This window comes from Ruditapes philippinarum, unplaced genomic scaffold (genome assembly GCF_026571515.1).
Source record: "Ruditapes philippinarum isolate M1 unplaced genomic scaffold, ASM2657151v2 ctg1784_1_1_1_1, whole genome shotgun sequence".
In the NCBI taxonomy this organism is placed as follows: Eukaryota; Metazoa; Mollusca; class Bivalvia; order Venerida; family Veneridae; genus Ruditapes; species Ruditapes philippinarum.
Window position 1 is genome coordinate 27691 of NW_026859934.1, and position 19700 is coordinate 47390.

Sequence of the window (19700 nt, forward strand, 5' to 3'; positions counted from 1 at the left end):
ATGTGACAATATAGAGATAAATCTGCGGTGCAGGGTCTGAAGAAATATATGACTAGATACCGGATTCTGTTCCTAACAAGCAAAGCACAAAAACATCTTTTAGAAACTACACTACTAGTAGTATGGACCTGAATAAAAATCACCTACCTCTCTTCCCATAAATAATCCCCCATCTTGAAAATTTTATACTGTAACCGAAAAAGGCGAAACTGTAACACGTTCCCTACGGTGTATATAGGCTTTATGTAAAAATAAGACAAGTAACATGCCAACAGATTCCTTGTCCTTTGATAGAAACTTTCTTAAAATGTTCTTATTAATTAAAAAGTTACAATAAGTCCAAAAAAGTGACCGGCTGGATTTGTGTAATGGATCTGCCCAGCTTTGAATTTAGAGCAGTCCATTCAACATGTTCAAAGTTAAAGGGATTTCAGTTTCTAAATACCAAAACATTTTGCGGTTAATTTTTTTATACAATGTTCACACATTTCTCCCTTTGAAACATAAATCCGATTTAATTTTGACAATAATATTAACTCTGAATATAAAATGGTTTTATTTGGTGACTCATAACGACGATTGTGACGAATATAGCAACCAACAAAGGAAGCTGTTTTTGTCAAAATGCCTCCATTTTTACGGATAAAGCCCCCAAGTAAAAACATGAAATTAATATTCAGCACAATTATGTTCGCATCTTTCATAAACATATATAATAATAAAATAGAACTCAATGTGAATACAAAATAGAACGGGAGAAATATTAAGTCTAGTTATGTTAGCTGTTTATGGAACAAATATTTGCGTGAAATTGATATGATTGCACATGTTTGTAATTTCTATGAAAGTTTAGGCAGCTGTTACAATTGGCATAGGGGTTTCGTTTTGATTTCAGTAATGGCGTAATGCGTCTATACTTATTAATAGTCAAATCAATGAGATGATTTGTATACAGTAAACATCATAATAATCATCATGTTAATTTTGTTTACCACTTCCTTATATGATGGCAAATTACTTAAACAACGTAGATCGTTGCTGTTGTTATCGACAGACTCAGATCTTTAAATATAAATCTTTTATATTACTCCATGAGAAAAATAATCTTACAGGTCTGGTTGACGATGTACAAACGCAATTTTACTACATGTTACAGCTATAAAATAACTAAAACAAAAAATAACTACCTCCTTTAACATCTGGTGTCTTAAATTACTATATATATTTTATTTTAAGCGTATTACAAACAATGATTATTTTTTTGTTTCTATAGTCCATCTGATAGCTTTGTTGAATAAAACACGCTTCATATGCCTATCATATGTGCATATATTTATATTTGCTCTTCCCTGGTGATGTAGTTAATTTATGTCACATATATAACAAACACAAGTGTAAGATTGAACATGTCTGACATCCAACCGATGCCAGACGTTTTAATCAGGTTAATTGAACATGTCTGACATCTAACCGATGCCAGACGTTTTAATGAGGTTAAACTAAAAACATTGAACTGTTAAACAAAATATAAAATTGTGACATAAAGTTGGACAAAGCAAAGTCCAAGTCGTTAACAAACTACATAAGATCACTTTGAATAAGAACGACTAGAAATTAAGTGTATGTCACTTAGAAAGTTTTTTACATACATACAAAAACACATTTGTAAGGCACATGATATCACTTGAAATAATACGACTAGAAAATAATATATCTCACTTAGAAATGTTTTAACTGTTTAAGTTTTACAAATATATACAAAAACAAACAAACACAGTATACATGGCAAACAATTGTGTAAGAGAATGGAGGAGTCACAGGTGTCTGTAAGGTGGGAGGAGGGAGGGAAAGTGGAAAAGAAAAACTTCTCTATAGCGTCAAGCTGCTTTGTTAACTTGTTAGCGAATGAAAACAACAAAAAATATAGGTAACTTATCCAAAGAAAGAAAAATACCAGCAAGTACTGAAATCAAAGACAAGACAGTGGTCCTAACTCCCGTGACAGCCCCATAATAAGAAAAATAGCATTTAGCAAATATAAACTTCTTTATCTCATTACATTCTATAAAGTGTTATTTTATATTTGCTCTTACCTGGTGATGTACTTAATTTATGTCACAGATATAACAAACACAAGTGTAAGATTGAACATGTCTGACATCCAACCGATGCCAGACGTTTTAATCAGGTTAATTGAACATGTCTGACATCTAACCGATGCCAGACGTTTTAATGAGGTTAAACTAAAAACATTGAACTGTTAAACAAAATATAAAATTGTGACATAAAGTTGGACAAAGCAAAGTCCACAACAGTCCAACCAAAGCAGCAGGGAAGAGCAGTTACCATAAAATGAATGAAAAAATTAGTAATTTCCTAATAAAAATTGTGTACATAACATTAACCTCAAAATCTTCAAGTATTACAATACAAAAGTAAAATCATATGTTTATAGATACATAATACAGGTAGACACACCACAATGTCTACTTGATAAACACTGAAAATGCCTGTAAATAGTGTCATAGTAATGACAAGCAAAAACAAAAGCAATTGAAATTTATTACAAAATTAGACACACCACAATGTCTAATTCAAGTTCGGTAAGACAATGCTTGTATTGAAATAAGTTAAACAGTATATACTAAGTTTTACAGAATCGGGTTAGCAATAGATATAGACACACCACAATGTCTGTGTAGGAAACAAGCAAATGTCAGTGCTTAGTTAAAATTGAATTAAATACAGAGACAACTGCAGTTACAATAATAAGTATAATATAGACACACCACAATGTCTATGTCAGAAACAAGCAAATGTCAGTGCTTAGTTAAAATTGAATTAAATACAGAGACAACTGCAGTTACAATAATAAGTAATAATTTGGTAATTGAGTACGAACACACCCTAATGTCTGACTGATGTTAGTGAAAAGCTATTATCAAAAACAGTTTGTCTAAAATCAAGGGGCAAAAATTTAAAGAAAAAACCAAGTGTATAATATGATTAAGGGTTTGCGTTCCTGGTTTAAAGTGTTTTTTTTTAAGGTACCTTACAAAAGACAAGACGCAGGGCATGGAGGTATATCTTTCATAGTAATGACACACCACAATGTCATTAAATATGAAATAGTTGTTATAATTCACGTAGATGTTGCCATTTGTATTTTCGGAACCCTGATATAACGTTTGAATGCATGGGAACGCCAACGTCCCATTTGCATGACATCTGATTCAGGAGTTCCGGTCATAATTGCTTGGGTGCATGCACCTATTCTGAAGCTGTGGAGTTTGTATTGCCTGTCAGATAAGTTGGAGATTGCTAGCAGTTTTTTGAAAACTGTACGGAAATGCGAAAGGGTGATAGGATGCTTGTAGACGATATGAAAAGGGGGCCCTGGGAGAAACCCCTGTAAGCAAGATATGACTTAAAAGACGTAACTGGGCAATTTCCAGACTGTGATGGGATAATGATGTTAACTGGTTTGTCAGTTTTCCTAGTTTTATGGTTATGAAGACGAATATGTAATGTATTTGTTCCTAAGGTTGTATGATCAAGTTGAACAACTTTGTGAGAGCGAACAGAGCTGGCAGGTAATAATTCACCCAATCTGAAAAACCCATGAAAAGCTACTAAGACCAGCGCTCTGTACAAAGAGCGCATGAAGCGGTTAGTTAAATGTAAAAGATCTATAGCATTCAACAACAGTTGTATATGCTTTGCAAGAAGAGGAAGTCTAGTGTCTTTAACACTGCGCAATTTTCTGCACCCCAATAACATACGTTTGATTAACGACGAAGCACAAGGATCATCGTAACCAGCCACTTGATGAAAAAAGGCTATGGCTGAGAGATGACTACTTATTGTTGAAGGTGCCAGCTGTAGACTATATAAGTGAGCCACAAAAAAGGACACCGTGGAGGAAGTGGCTGGAAGGTATTGGTCTTGTGCATGCTTTAAAGTAACAAAGTCACAGAAACGGGTCCAAAACCGTTTATAAGAATGTCTTGTTTTCGCGCATAATGAGGAAGAGATTAAATGTTCTCTCACTTCAAAAGGAGTCTTGGAGACATTTCTCTTGGAATGGCCATCGGAATTTTGTCTAGGTGTGGAGCAAGAGCTAGAGCTTCGTCTACCTGAAACCGGGAAAGTTTGTCACAAATAATATTCTTGGATGTTGAAATGTGCGATGACCTAAAACAAAAGTTGCATTCTAAGGCTTTTAAGACAATTATTCGAATAAGTTTCATGATAGTCACATCCTTAGAAGACTGTTTGTTGAGACAGTATACAACAGCCAGATTATCACAGATGAAGCGTATGTTCTTGTTACGCCATTTATGGCCAAATAAATATACAGCTAAAGTTATTGGATAAAGTTCAAGAATATTAATATGGTGTTTCTTTACTTCAGAGGGAAATGCTCCATAAGTCCATGCATTATGGTGCATACAAGCAAAACCTTTTGTGCTGGCAGCATCTGAGTAGAGATTTAAAGTGGTTGAGGAAATAAAACGGTCGGTAGTTAAAAGTGTGCAGCCATTATATTTATGTAAGAAAGTAGACCACAATTTTAGATCAGCTCTGCAATCTCTGTTCAGTTTGATGAAATGGTGACTGAGGTATTTACCGGAGGTAAGGTCATATAATCTTCGTAAGAAGCACCTACCCGGTTTTATAACCTTGCAGGCAAAGTTTAAATGACCTAGAATGGGTTGCAGTTCTTTAAGTCTGATTTTTCGTCTATTTTGGTATTTCTTGAGTAAAGTACGCAAAGAAACAATTTTGTCATGTGGAAGGCTAGCAATTAAAGTTGAAGTGTCAAGGAGAATACCATGAACTTCAATTTTAGTGGAAGGAAGCACTGTCTTTTCATGTTTGATAGGAATGCTGATATCTTTTGCTAAAGATAGAAAGGCATCTAGGGCAGACTGACATTCATTACTGCTAGGCGCTCCAATAAATATAAAGTCATCAATGATGTGAGACACAAACCTGACCTTAAGTTTGTTACAGAGGATCCATTGTAAACTAGTTGAAAATAATTCAAAAATGGCAACAGAAGAAGAGGCACCCATAGGTAAAACGGTATCAAAATAAAATTTTCCCTGGAAGGTAAAACCTAGTTTAGAGTAATCAACGGGTGAGATAGGGATAATACGGAAAGCCTCCTCTATGTCAGCCTTAGCAATGAGGGAATTGCGGCCTGCTTCTAGCACCAAGGCTGCAACATGGTCAAAAGTTTCTAAGGTAACTGTTAAATTTTCAGAAGGGATTAGGGAATTTATTGACCCATGACCGTTAGGAAAAGAAAGGTCATGTATGAGGCGGAAACTATTAGGTGACTTTTTTGGGACTACCCCCAGGGGACTACAAATAAACTTATCTAGTGGAGGGAGAGAGAAAGGTCCCTTAATACGTTTTTTTGCAATCTCTGCAGTAATTTTCGTACGGACAAAATCAATATGTTTAGTAACGGAAGCATGATTTGGAGAAATTCTAGTAGGTATAGAGCCAATACAACCCAGTGGGAAACCTGTAGAGAAACCTTTGATAAGTTTATCTTTTAATGTTTTGTTGTAACCATTAAGATACCAGGCTAAGCGTTCTGGCAAAACAGGCGATGGTAGTAGAAGTTTAGGATTTCTTGTCTGATGGGTACTTGGACATTTTTGGTGTGTTCAGTTGTTGGCGCTGGGCAACAGGTCTACGACATCTTCCTGCCCCATGGGACTTATCTTCGCAGTTGGCACATTTGTGCAACACACTGCATTTTGATTTAGCACAGGAATTAAACCGTTGGAAATCCCAGCAGTATCCGTTACGAAAGAGAGTGCTGGCGGGGACTCTTGAATTAGAGCCTGATGTTCTTTGACCATGTTGGGGACGACAATTCTGTTTAGACTGTGTAATACTACAGAATAGGTAGGTTTCAATATGGATCTTACCCCATGGGATGGACTCAATAGCCCGGCATTGACGAAATTTTTCATCATAGAGCTGCCAAAAGTTGGTATGATTGGCAAGGTTCTGGACAATGGACATATATCTGAAGATTTGGGGCGATTCTAAAGGATACTTCATACAATAGATGTCGGCATATATTTGAAATGCTCGGCACCATACCATTATTGTCGAGATTTGTTTTGGGGCAGCTTTATGAATAGATGTGACTGTGCCGGAATTATTTTTAGAGATGGTTTTTGTCTCGGACGAGTCTTTATTAAAATAGAGGGAGGCCAAATCTACATACTGCATATTCCAGATCTTTTCCTTATTTTTTTTGCTTACTGGTGGATGAATGGCTGAGAAAGTCCCCAAATCAACAGGCTCCATTTTGTTAGCAGGATGGTCATTAGAACTGTCATCAGACTCAGAGTCAGAGGCCAAATCTGGATCGGAGCCTGTTAATTTAGGGACTTCATCATCCTCAGAATCTGAGGATGATGGTACAAGATCATTTTGTGAGGTAAGTGTACCATCTTCATTCACTTCTATTTGTGGCTCGTCGTTGATCAATTCTTTTAGCTCATTCATGAGTGTGTCGTCTTTGGTGATAGCTGTTGCTAGTAATACCGCCATCCGGCTTTGCTTATTCTTTGGTTCATTTGCTTGTGGGGGATCTGCCTTACGCTTTAAGGAGGTGGCGGTGGGGGTTTACGCTTAGGCATTCTAAAAGAAAGTGATAAAAATTAATGGTTAGTCAGCATTTATTATAGTATTTACTAGAATGAACAAATACACATAATTCAAAAATTATGTGTGAAGGGATATTCAATTCCCCAAACAAAATAATTCAATATCATTATATTCTATGTCATAATGTTCAATTAAGAAAATGGTTGAAAACTTTAACCAGTAAAAGTGGCCAGACATAGGCAGTGATAAATGTTGAATAACATGTTTGTTTCATTTTACACCTTTTCGCAACAGTATTTCAGTTGTGTAAGGCGGTTTAATAACAGAAATATGCCAAAATAAACATTTTTTACATTGTATGACATAGGTAAAGAGATAACAATGAATGTTGCCTTAAAGCAAAAGTAGATGTCTACGCTCCAGGCGTGTCGCAAAAAGGCAAAATGCATTTGTAAAAGGCTAGAAACCCAAAGCCAAAATAATTACCGAACAATAAATTATGGCGCTCAAAGGCGAAGTAAAAAGTCTACGCCAAAAGCGTGTCGCATAATGCGAAGTGTATAAAGTGAACACCAAAATGTGTGTCGCAAAAAGCGAACTGGTAACTACGCCAAAGGCGTGTCGCAAAAAGCGAAAACAGGAAAGCCAAAAGGCTTTATCGCACAGAGCGAAGATATAGAAAAGCTTCGCTCATAGGCGAGTCGCCCAAAGGCGAAAAAATGAAATGTAATAAAGTAAATATACAACCTTCCAAATGGTAATGAATAACTCTGTAAATCGTCCAAATAGAGCAATGTAAAGTATATTGTTTCACTAACTAACCACACAACATTACCATCTATGAACTGCAAAATAAAGTAAAAAGTCAAATAAACAGGCAAAATATAACAGACTGAGGTTGAAAAATAACTAGAAAGTTCTAATGCAAGTGTCAGCATACAACAGAGCACCTCTGACTGAACTATAATACCGCGGCATTCCTCTAATGTTATCAACATGAACGCCATCATGTGCAACATAATCTGTAAGAAAACGCCTGTTAAAATTGTTTCTTGAATGTGTCCAAAAGTAAAGACTTGATGTTTGCCTGCAAGCTGAGCAAAGTAATGAATTAGTGCGGTTTACATTGGCATTATAGATTCCAGGAGTCTGCCTATGGAGTATTTCTGAAACAACAACTATCTTACAACCCTGTGAAATGAGTAATCTTGTAAATTCAAGCAACTGCTGGACCAGATCTTCTGGATGAATTGATGGGTCACACAAATCATTGCTGCCAATATCTAAGAAAACAATGCCAATTTGTAGATCAAAAACGAGATGTGCATCTGACCAAATGGATTTAGGGTGATGTGCATCCTTCAGATTACCCCCACTGATCCCATGCCAATACACTTGGAACCTGTTGTGATCAAGATTCATATTAATGCGATGGTTTTCAACACACCATCTCTGCAGTCTCTTGGTAAAAGAATGTCCTAAAATAAGAATATTAGATGAAACAGCCATCTAGCTAAGTTAGGAAACCACTGGCAGTACAGTTATATAAATAAGTACAGTAGCGTAAGAGAAGTCTTATAAAAAGGGAAGCCAAAATGTCTGAGATAAAGAAAACGAACAAGTGTGCTGATAACTGTGAAATAATATTATTGTATATTCATTCACCTTACAGGATTAAATGAAAACCACAATTTCACTTATTACAAACAAAGGAACTGAACCCACGCTAAAATGGCGGATGTCCGAGATAATTAGGTCAAAGACGCTTTCCTTTGTGTTTAAAACAGTACGGCATTCAGCGACAATTTAGTATAAATAACCCGTGAAAGGGTGTTAGAATAAAGGAGAAATAAATGAAAAGTTAAATAACACCAATAAGTCACTGATACTTTATACAAAAAACTCAAATAAAAGAAAAACTTCTCTATTGCGTCAAGCTGCTTTGTTAACTTGTTAGCGAATGAAAACAACAAAAATATAGGTAACTTATCCAAAGAAAGAAAACTACCAGCAAGTACTGAAATCAAAGACAAGACAGTGGTCCTAACTCCCGTGACAGCCCCATAATAAGAAAAATAGCATTTAGCAAATATAAACTTCTTTATCTCATTACATTCTATAAAGTGTTATTTTATATAACTTTTTATAACTTAATATTTTACTTCGTCATAATAGAGAAATGTGTATGAACAGGATACCGTATATTTTTTTGGCAATTATCATTACTTTCATGAACGAATACATTTAAACTTTTATTGCAATCACAAAAATGAAGCAAACAAGAAAACACGCGTTTCCGAACTGTTCAGTAAATGGTAAAATTTATGGTGGCTGATTTGTGTCATTCGTGTTTTCGCCCCGCGATCCTGCCAAGCGAATAGTCGAAAATAAACAAGTTAGGACGGTTGGGGTGCAAAGCGAAAACACGCTCATTGGCACCCTCACTTATGATGAGCGGGGGGCGCGGTGCGAAATTTTATTTATAAAACTCTGCCCCGCGCCCCCTCTATTCTGTATGTTTTCACTCTGATAAAGAAACTTAATTAAGATTAGAATGGCTTTTGAATAATAAAAACGAAGAGTCTATTCATTTAGTGCTTATTTACATTATATAAGCCAGGTGAAAGATTGTTTAATGATGCCATTAATTTTTATAATAACCGTATTAACTGAAGAAAGTTAATATGTTTTCATATCAGGAAAGGTAAAAATCCACACTTCCTACAGATAATAAGCTTCGTTTTGGAATACAAAATGAAACCGTGATATTTGAATATGAAAGAATTCGAAAAATGCAATATATATTGCCGAATATTCAGAGGAGGAAGTGAAGCAAAGTGCTTAAGCAATCTAACTTCATACATCAACATCAATCGAACTATAATTGGCCATGTTGAAAAGTTAACTGTGCCGGTAAAAAGGAAGTGTATGAGCGACATATCTGAAATCAAATACCACGGTATGGGACCACATTTAAATGCTGCATACCAAATATCAAGAAGCTGTAATAAGTAGTTTTACGAAAATTTCCTTCCGTTCACCATTAATTTTGAAAATTTAACTAGGTTGTTTAACTGAAAGTGGATGAGCGACAGACCTGAAATCTGATTAAACATGACAACGTTATGATACATTACCTGGCAGTGTGAAGTGGGCGGGCTAACAGTGTAGCGGGCTAGCAGTGTGAACTGGGCGGGCTGGCGGGCCAGCGGGCTAAACTTTAATACTTAATTGAATGAACATGAAAACGTTATGATACATTTCCTAGCGGTGTGAAGTGGGCGGGCTAACAGTGTAGCGGGCTAGCAGTGTGAACTGGGCGGGCTGGCGGGCCAGCGGGCTAAACTTTAATACTTAATTGAATCCACATTAAAACCTCATGATACATTTCCTAGCAGTGTGAAGTGGGCGGGCTAACAGTGTAGCGGGCTAGCAGTGTGAACTGGGCGGGCTGGCGGGCCAGCGGGCTAAACTTTAATACTTAATTGAATCCATATTAAAACCTCATGATACATTTCCTAGCAGTGTGAAGTGGGCGGGCTAACAGTGTAGCGGGCTAGCAGTGTGAACTGGGCGGGCTGGCGGGCCAGCGGGCTAAACTCTAAAACTTAACTGATTCAACATGAAAACGTTATGATACATTACCTGGCAGTGTGAAGTGGGCGGGCTAACAGTGTAGCGGGCTAGCAGTGTGAACTGGGCGGGCTGGCGGGCCAGCGGGCTAAACTTTAATACTTAATTGAATCCACATTAAAACCTCATGATACATTTCCTAGCAGTGTGAAGTGGGCGGGCTAACAGTGTAGCGGGCTAGCAGTGTGAACTGGGCGGGCTGGCGGGCCAGCGGGTTAAACTTTAATACTTAACTGAACGAACATTAAATCCTCGTGATACATTTCCTAGCAGTGTGAAGTGGGCGGGCTAACAGTGTAGCGGGGAAGCATCGTGAACTGGGCGGGCTGGCGGGCCAGCGGGTTAAACTCTAAAACTTAACTGATTCAACATAAAAAAACCTCATAATACATTTCCTAGCAGTGTGAAGTGGGCGCGCTAACAGTGTAGCGGACTGGGCGGGCTGGCGGGTCAGCGGGCTTAAATCTAAAACTAAACTGATTCAACATGAAAATGTTATGATACATTACCTTGCCTTGTGAAATGAGCGGGAAAACAGTGTAGCGGGCTAGCAGTGTAAACTGGGCGGGCTGGCGGGCCAGCGGGTTAAACTTTAATACTTAATTGAATCAACATAAAAGAGCTCATGATACATTTCCAAGCAGTGTAAAATGGGCGGGCTAACAGCAGTGTGAACTGAGCGGGCTGGCGGGCCAGCGGTCTAAACTCTAAAAGTTAACTGATTCAACATGAAAACGTTATGATACATTACCTGGCAGTGTGAAATGAGCGGGATAACAGTATAGCGGGCTAGCAGTGTGAACTGGGCGGGCTGGCGGGCCAGCGGGCTAAACTTTAATACTTAATTTTATCAACATTAAAACCTCATGATACATTTCCTAGCAGTGTGAATGTGAAGTGGGCGGGCTAACAGTATGGCGCGATAGCAGTGTCAACTGAGCGGGTTAGCGGGCCAGCCGGCTAAACTCTAAAACTTAACTGATTCAACATGACAACGTTATGATACATTACCTGCGGTGTGAAGTGGGCGGGCTAACATTATAGCGGGCTAGCAGTGTGAACTGGGCGGGCTGGCAGGCCAGCGGGATGGCCGGCTCAACTCTTAAACTTTACTGATTGAACATGAAACATTACCTGACAGTGTGAAGTGGGCGGGCTAACAGTGTAGCGGGCTAGCAGTGTGAACCGAGCGGGCTGGCGGGCCAACGGGTTAAACTTTAAAACTTTAAACTTAATTGAATGAACATGAAAACGTTATGATACATTTCCTAGCGGTGTGAAATGGGCGGGCTAAGGGCTAGCAGTGTGAACTGGGCGGGCTGGCGCCGGTAATACGGTGTGACACCTATGTATGTATCTCTGGTGCAGCTTCTCCTTCACTACACGAGGTTCTACATTGGGCGGGCTGGCGGGCCAGCGGGCTAAACTTTAATACTTAATTGAATCAACATTTAAACCTCATGATACATTTCCTAGCAGTGTGAAGTGAGCGGGCTATCATTTTAGCGGGCTATCAGTGTGAACTGGGCGGGCTGTCGGGCCAGCTGGATAAACGTTAATACTTAATTAAATAAACATTTAAAGCTTATGATACATTTTCTAGCAGTGTTAGCTCGGCGCGGGCTAGCGGTACAAATTCAGCGTGCTAGAAGTCTAGTGGTCTAAATTCCATACTTAATTATTTTAACATTAAATCGTTATGATGCATTTGCTGGCAGTGTGAACTCGGCGGGCTAACAATGCTTGTTTCATATGGTTTACATGATCCTTGAGAATGGTCACAAATATGTACACTAAAGTTTTAAAATCCGTATTGATATTCAAATGATGTATTATATACAGAAAAAACGACAATTTAATATTAACTGAAACAAAAAAACTCATAACAACATAAGGTTTTAGTAGGACAATCAAATGTAGAACCTCGTGTAGTGAAGGAGAAGCTGCACCAGAGATACATACATAGGTGTCACACCGTATTACCGGCGCCAGTGATGGCAGATCACTGCAGTGATGGCAGATAGCTGAAATTTACCGCTCGGTACAGGTAGGTTATACATTTGGTTGGTATTATTATAGTACACAAATACGGCCCATTTCATTGCTATGAAACTATTGTCCATTGACTGGAGATACTATAAGGTAATTTTGGATTCGTTTTTTACTAAAAAGCTTTTTTCGATGCACATACCGTATTAATAACTTTTCTATCTTGAGAAAATATTAGAATTGATAGTTTAGCGTCTCAATTCCGACTAAAATGACGCAAAGGATAGAGAAATTGATAAAAGGTTGACCTTGATTTTCTTTCAGAATGTTAGCCACTTTCTTGGTATTTCTGCCATCGACGGCAGCATTTGAAATAGGTATCTGCCTACAACGGCAGCATTTTTTCTTCGACCGGGCCAGATTGAACGTCTATAACACTTTCAAGAAAAGACTCACGGGGTAGATATTTGGCTTGCGTGACCCAAATGGATGAACGTCTATATTAATAACACGAAATCCTGCCATTTAGTTAAAACTTAAGATACATGTATTATGAACAAAAACAGACATTTTCACGGATTTTTCCGTAGCTGTCAATTTTAACCGGCTCAAAATAGTCTAAAAACAGGAAAAAACGAGTCCAAAATTACCTAATAGTATCTCCATACAATGGACAATAGTTTCATAGCAATAAAATTGGCCCGTATTTGTGTAATATAATAATACCAACCAAATTTATAACCTATTTGTACCGAACGATTTATTAAGGAGAGGATATGTGGTATGGTGGTTAATACATATATATATAATCTAGGGGTCTTTAGTTCGATCCTCCTCTCCTTCGTAGCATTACCAACAGTCTTTCGGATGGGACTTTAAACCGAGGTCCCGTGTATCGGTGCTATACACCGGGCACATAAAAGATCCAGGTATGCTTCTGAAATGGGCCATCTTCTGTACTCCCTGCACTATCTTCACAAATCTAATTACGAATGTCATATTTTGTGAAAAACCACAAAGCGACGGCATACCGATACCGACAGATATGGAAAGCCATGGCTGTCTGATATTGTTCTTTTTCAATTTATGTAACCATTTTGATAATATATAAGTTCACTTCGACTATATATGAATTGAAAACACCTTCTTAATTAACCGGAATCCATTATATTAATCCAAAGTTACAATATATGAAACCATACCGTCAGTGTATGAAACCAAGTTAGCAATATATAAGTTGATTTTCTCAATATATGATTCCATTTCTTCAATACATGGTACCAAAGTAGCCATGTATGGAACCAGATGTCCTTATATGAAACCGAATTATCAATACATTAATTCATTTTTCAATATATGTATTATTATTATTATTATTTACCAAACTTATATAGCGCCCTTTTCATATACATGTTCAAAGGCGCTTTACAATGATATAAACTAATAACTATTTACAGCAATACAATTTAAATACTAAAACAGCATTCACATAATAAATCTACGACATAATAAGAACAAGAATATGAGACAATCAATTAAAATGTGGTATTTACCGTTTTACAATGATATAAAAACTAATAACTAATTACAGCAATACAATTTAAAATACTAAAACAGCATTCACATAATAAATCTACAACATACTAAGAACAAGAATATGAAACAATCAATTAAAATGTGGTATTAACTTAGTCGTTTAGAATTAAAATAATTGAATATCGACAACATACGATTAAAATATTCTAGCGAAATTTCTAAAACACTAAATTAGAAATAATGTATTTTATAATCAACACCTAAATTATTTGTAACTGTCTTAAAAATATTAGCAGAATTAAAACAAATTTTAAAATTATGGTTGATATCACACAGTAGTCACACAGTTTTCTAAAATCACTGTCTCAGATTATTCACGATAAAACATAAGCTTGTTTGAAATAGTGTGTTTTAAGTGCACGTTTAAAAAAACACAATGAGCTCGAGTCTCTCACACCAGACGGCAGTTCGTTCCACAGTTTCGGAGCTGCATATTCAAATCGTCGGTCGCCAAAGGTTACAGTTTTACTCGTTGGTACCACTAAAGTAAGTGCTTTGTTCTGAGATCGTAGATTCCTTCGTGGTTTGTAAACACATAACATTTCTTCAATATATTCCGGCGATTTTCCATTTAAAGCTTTGTAGGTATGTGTTAAAATTTTAAACTGGATTCTGTATTGCACCGGAAGCCAATGTAATTCTTTAAGTACAGGTGTAATATGATCGTACCGTGAAGTTCTGGAGATGATGCGGGCAGCTGTATTTTGAACAATCTGCAGTTTGTTTATTAATGTTTGAGGTACTCCATACAATAATGCATTGCAGTAATCTAGGCGCGAAATGACCAATGAAGTGACAAGTTGTTTAGATGCATCAATTGTCAGATATTTTCGAATTCTTCCTATTTGTCTAAGCTGAGCATAACATGATCTGCATACCGAATTGATGTGATCTTCCATGTTCATGTTTGAATCAAAGATGGCACCTAAATTTCTAACATTGACCGATTTGTTTATTTTAGAGTCACCCACGGTTATCGATAGATCTTCAATGTGTTTGGAGTTATACGGAGATGAGAACATGATGACTTCTGTTTTATCAGTATTTAGTTTAAGCATGTTTGCATTCATCCATGATATTATGTCTCGGAGACACGCTTGAATGCGTTGTAATGTTTCTTCCTTAGAAATGTCATCTAATGGTTTGAAAGATAGATACAGCTGTGAGTCATCGGCGTAGAGATGGTATTGCAGTCCGTGATCTTTGCAAATGGCACCAAGTGGTTTTGTGTACATAGTATAAAATTTTGGCCCTAATACGGACCCCTGTGGAACACTAAAATTAAGTGTGACCGGCTTTGACAGCACACCGTTAATGTATACTGTCTGTTTTCTATCTTGAAGGTATGATGTTATCCACTCCAGTGGTTTTTCAGCAATTCCGAAAACATTTTCAAGTCTCTGTACTAAGGTTTTGTGATCTATTGTGTCGAAAGCTGCTGATAGATCTAGCATAACTAAGATTGTCACATTGCCATGGTCAAGGGATTTTAGTACATCATTTTGGACTTTGATAAGTGCAGTCTCTGTCGAATGGAACTTGCGATAGGCCGACTGATACTTTTCTTGAAGTTGATTTGTTGTCACATGTTCATCAATGCGAGAGCTTACTACTCTTTCAAGTGTTTTCGATACAAACGATAAATTTGAAACAGGTCGATAGTTTTTTTAAAATATTTTGATCCAATGTTGGTTTTTTCAGAAGGGGTTTAACATAAGACCTTTTAAACTCTGCGGGAACATTTCCTGTACTGAGAGAGATGTTGATAATGTTAGAAATAAATGGTAAAAGTTCATCAAGGCACGATTTTAATAACCATGTTGGTATAGGATCCAGTTCACACGATTTATTTGAAGAACTATTTATTTTTTTTATTTTCTTAATTTCTTCTTTTGATGCTTTCTCAAAGCGAGTCAGACTATTTTCAACGCCCATCTGTTCCGTTTCCACGTCACCTGGGTTTAGAACTAATTTTAATTTTATTTCATCCCTGATGGTCTCTATTTTCTCAACAAAGAAATCACTGAACTCTTGTGGCAATTTATCAGTTTCTATGTTTGTGGGTAAAGATGTCTCAGTTGGACCATTCATTAGGTTATTGGTAATTTGAAACAATTGTTTTTGATCCCGACCACAGGATGTTACCTTATCAGAATAATGTATCAATTTGTGAAAACAAAGTAGAAATATATAAGTTGGTTATTACATTATATGATACCAATTCTTCAAAAGATGGTACCAAAGTAGCCATATATGGAACCAGATGTCCTGATATGAAACCAAATTATCAATATATTAATTCATTTTTACAATATATGAAACCAATTTATCAATGTATGGAACTAAAGTAGCAATATATGAGTTAGTTATTACATTATATGATACCAGTTCTTCAATACATGGTACCAAAGTAGCCATATATGGAACCAGATGCCATGATATAAAACCGATTTATCAATATATTATGTCACTTTTACAATAAATGAAACCATTTTATTAATGTATGGAACCAAAGTATTAATATATAAGTTGATGTTACATTCTATGTTAGCAATTTTCATTAAATGGAACCAAAATAGCCTATTTTCAAGGCAATAAGTCAAAGGCCGAGGTCACTGGGTTCTGTACACTTTTTCATGAAATCAGTTATTATTTGACAAGTTATTTTTAAATTTTGTGAGTAGATTAACCTTGATGTGTCCTTCTGGCCATGCCCATTTTTGATCAAAGGTAAAGGTCGAGATGAACTTATTTTTTAAATATATTTTTGTTAATGGTCAGTACGACTCAGTAGCTTAAATTATGACATACAACTCGTACATATATAACGATAAGTTTTGCCTGCCCAGCCCATTTTAAGTGAATGTGACGCTAAATCCAAATATTTCCTTATTTAGAAAAATGTGCAGTATGCAATCAGTGAAGCACGCTCGTCTTTTGACAGTTCAACAAGTAATATTGGCGCGAAACTGTAATACTGGTGCAAGGATATAATATAGCCTTTAAAATAGTCCCGTCAATATAATGACATTTTGGGTTCATATATTGCTACTTTGGTATCATATATTGAAGAACTGGTATCATATAATGTGAAAATCAACTTATATATTGCTACTTCGGTTACATACATTGATAAACTGGTTTCATACATTGTAAAATTGATTTAATATATTGATAATTCGGTTTCATATAAGGGCATCTGGTTCCATACATGACTTACTTGGATCCATATATTGAAGATCTGGTATCATATAATGTAATAATCAACTTATATATTGCTACTTGGGCTCCATACATTGATAAAATGGTTTCATATATTGTAAAAATGAATTAATATATTGATAATTCGGCTTCATATAAGGACATCTGGTTCCATACATTGCTACTTTGGTACCATATACAAATGTATTGAAGACCTGGTATCATATAATGTGATAATCAACTTATATATTGATACTTTGGTTCAATACATGGATGAAATGGTTTCATATATTGTAAAAATGAATTAATATATTGATAATTCGGTTTCATATATGGACACCTGGTTCCATATATTGCTACTTTGGTTCCATATATTGAATAATTGGTATAATATATTGTGATAATCAACTTATATATTGATACTTCGGCTCCATACATTGATAAAATGGTTTCATATATTGTAAAAATGAAATAATATATTGATAATTTGGTTTCATTTAAGGATATCTGGTTCCATACATTGATAAAATTGGTACAATTTATTGAAGAATTGTAATCATATAATGAGAAAATCAACTTATATATTGCTAACTCGGTTTCATACACTGACGGTATGGTTTCATATATTGTAACTGTGAATTAATATAATGGATTCCGGTTAAATAAGAAGGTGTTTTCAATTCATATATAGTCGAAGTGAACTTATATATTATCCAAATGGTAAAATAAATTGAAAAAGAACAATATCAGACAGCCATGGCTTTCCATAGACAGATGTACCATCAGAGTTTCCTCACTATATGGGGATTTTACGTGGAATTGGCTGGCCTTGAAGTATAACAGTTTTGGTTTCAGTACTTCATGGAGCAATGATGAATATTAGAACAAATCAGCAAACGTCTGCTATTGCTAAATGCAGTTTTAAAAATAAGATATTTAAAGCTGCCACTCACATTTTTGTATGCCGTATTGAGTGTCATTTTAAGCTGTACACTGTAATCAGATACCTGGACTTCATTGCGCAAAAGACTGGGTCAAATGTATTCCAGATTTTGAGAAAGTTTTTAATGCAAATATACTTAGTTGTTTCAAATAAAAGATTATTTGTTTTCGTTCCAATTCTCACGTGTCAGAGTCTCTTACACCCGTTACTTAACAATACGATCTGGTGTAGGATAGTGAAATCCCCACTGGCACGTAAAAAAGCTACAATCATCGCTAATATTTGTTTGCCTGGCCTATTCCACGTTAAATCCCCATATAGTGAGGAAACTCTGGTGGTACATCTGTCGGTATCGGTATGCCGTCGCTTTGTGGTTCTTCACAATTTGACATTCGTAATTAGATTTGTGAAGATAGTGCAAGAAGTACAGAAGATGGCCTATTTCAGAAGCATACCTGGATCTTTTATGTGTCAGGTGTAATGCACCGATACACGGGACCTCGCTTTAAAGTCCAATCCGAAAGACTGTTGGTAATGTTAGGGAGGAGCGGAGGATCGAACTCAAGACCCCTGGATTATATATATGTATTAACCACTATACCACATATCCGCTCCTAAATAAATCGCTAGACACGCTTCTGTCATTGTAAGAAATATACAGCTATGTATGTACCGCTGGTGCATCTTCTGCTTCACTACATAAGGTGCACTACTACTAAAATCTTATGTAGCAGTGATTTTTTCTGTTTTAGTTCAGATTGTCGTTTTTTTCTGTATATCATGCATCACTTGAATATCAATAAGGATTTTAAAACATTTTGTGTACATATTTGTGACCATTCTCAAGGATCGTGTAAACCATATGAAACAAGCATTGTTAGCCCGCCGAGTTCACACTGCCAGCAAATGCATTATAACGTTTTATTGTTAAAATAATTAGGTATGGAATTTAGACCACTAGACTGCTAGCACGCTGAATTTGTACCTCTAGCCCGCTACACTGTTAGCTCACCGAGCATACACTGCTAGGAAATGTACCATCAGGTTGTAATGTTTATTCAAATAAGTATTAAAATTTACCCGCTGGCCCGACAGCCCGTCCAGTTCACACTGCTAGCCCGCTACACTAATAGCCCGCCCACTTCACACTGCTAGGAAATGTATCATGAGGTTTTGATGTTGAACCAGTTAAGTAATAAAGTTTAGCCCGCTGGCCCGCCAGCCCGCCCAGTTAACACTGCTAGCCCACTACACTGTTAGCCCGCCCATTTCACACTGCTAGGAAATGAATCATGAGGTTTTCATGTTGAATCAGTTAAGTATAAAAGTTTAGTTCGCTGGCCCGCCAGCCCGCCCAGTTCACACTGCTAGCCCGCTACACTGTTAGCCAATTTACACTGCCAGGTAATTTATCATGAGGATATAATATGGATTCAATTAAGTAATAAAGTTTAGCCCGCTGGCCTGCCAGCCCGCCCAGTTCACACTGCTAGCCCGCTACACTGTTAGCCCGCCCACTTCACACTGCCAGGTAATGTATCATAACGTTTTCATGTTCAATCAGTTAAGTTTTAGAGTTTAGCCCGCTGGCCCGCCAGCCCGCCCAGTTCACACTGCTAGCCCGCTACACTGTTAGCCCGCCCACTTCACACTGCTAGGAAATGTATCATGAGGTTTTAATGTTGATTCAATTAAGTAT

General features: G+C 36.7%; 1 protein-coding gene across 2 annotated transcripts; it reads right to left on the reverse strand.

Moving 5' to 3' along the window:
* Window positions 1-4021: 4021 nt before the first annotated feature.
* Window positions 4022-7537, reverse strand: LOC132758352 (uncharacterized). Of its 2 annotated transcripts, none has more exons than XM_060749967.1 (2): window positions 7387-7537; window positions 4022-6672 (listed from the first exon to the last, which is right to left on the reverse strand). In XM_060749967.1, exon 2 carries the CDS (start codon window positions 5076-5078, stop codon window positions 4047-4049), a length of 1032 nt encoding a protein of 343 aa, XP_060605950.1. In that variant the 5' UTR covers window positions 5079-6672; window positions 7387-7537; the 3' UTR covers window positions 4022-4046. Both variants share the same exon structure in this region, with proteins under 2 accessions (XP_060605950.1, XP_060605952.1).
* Between the last annotated feature and the right edge of the window lie 12163 nt (window positions 7538-19700).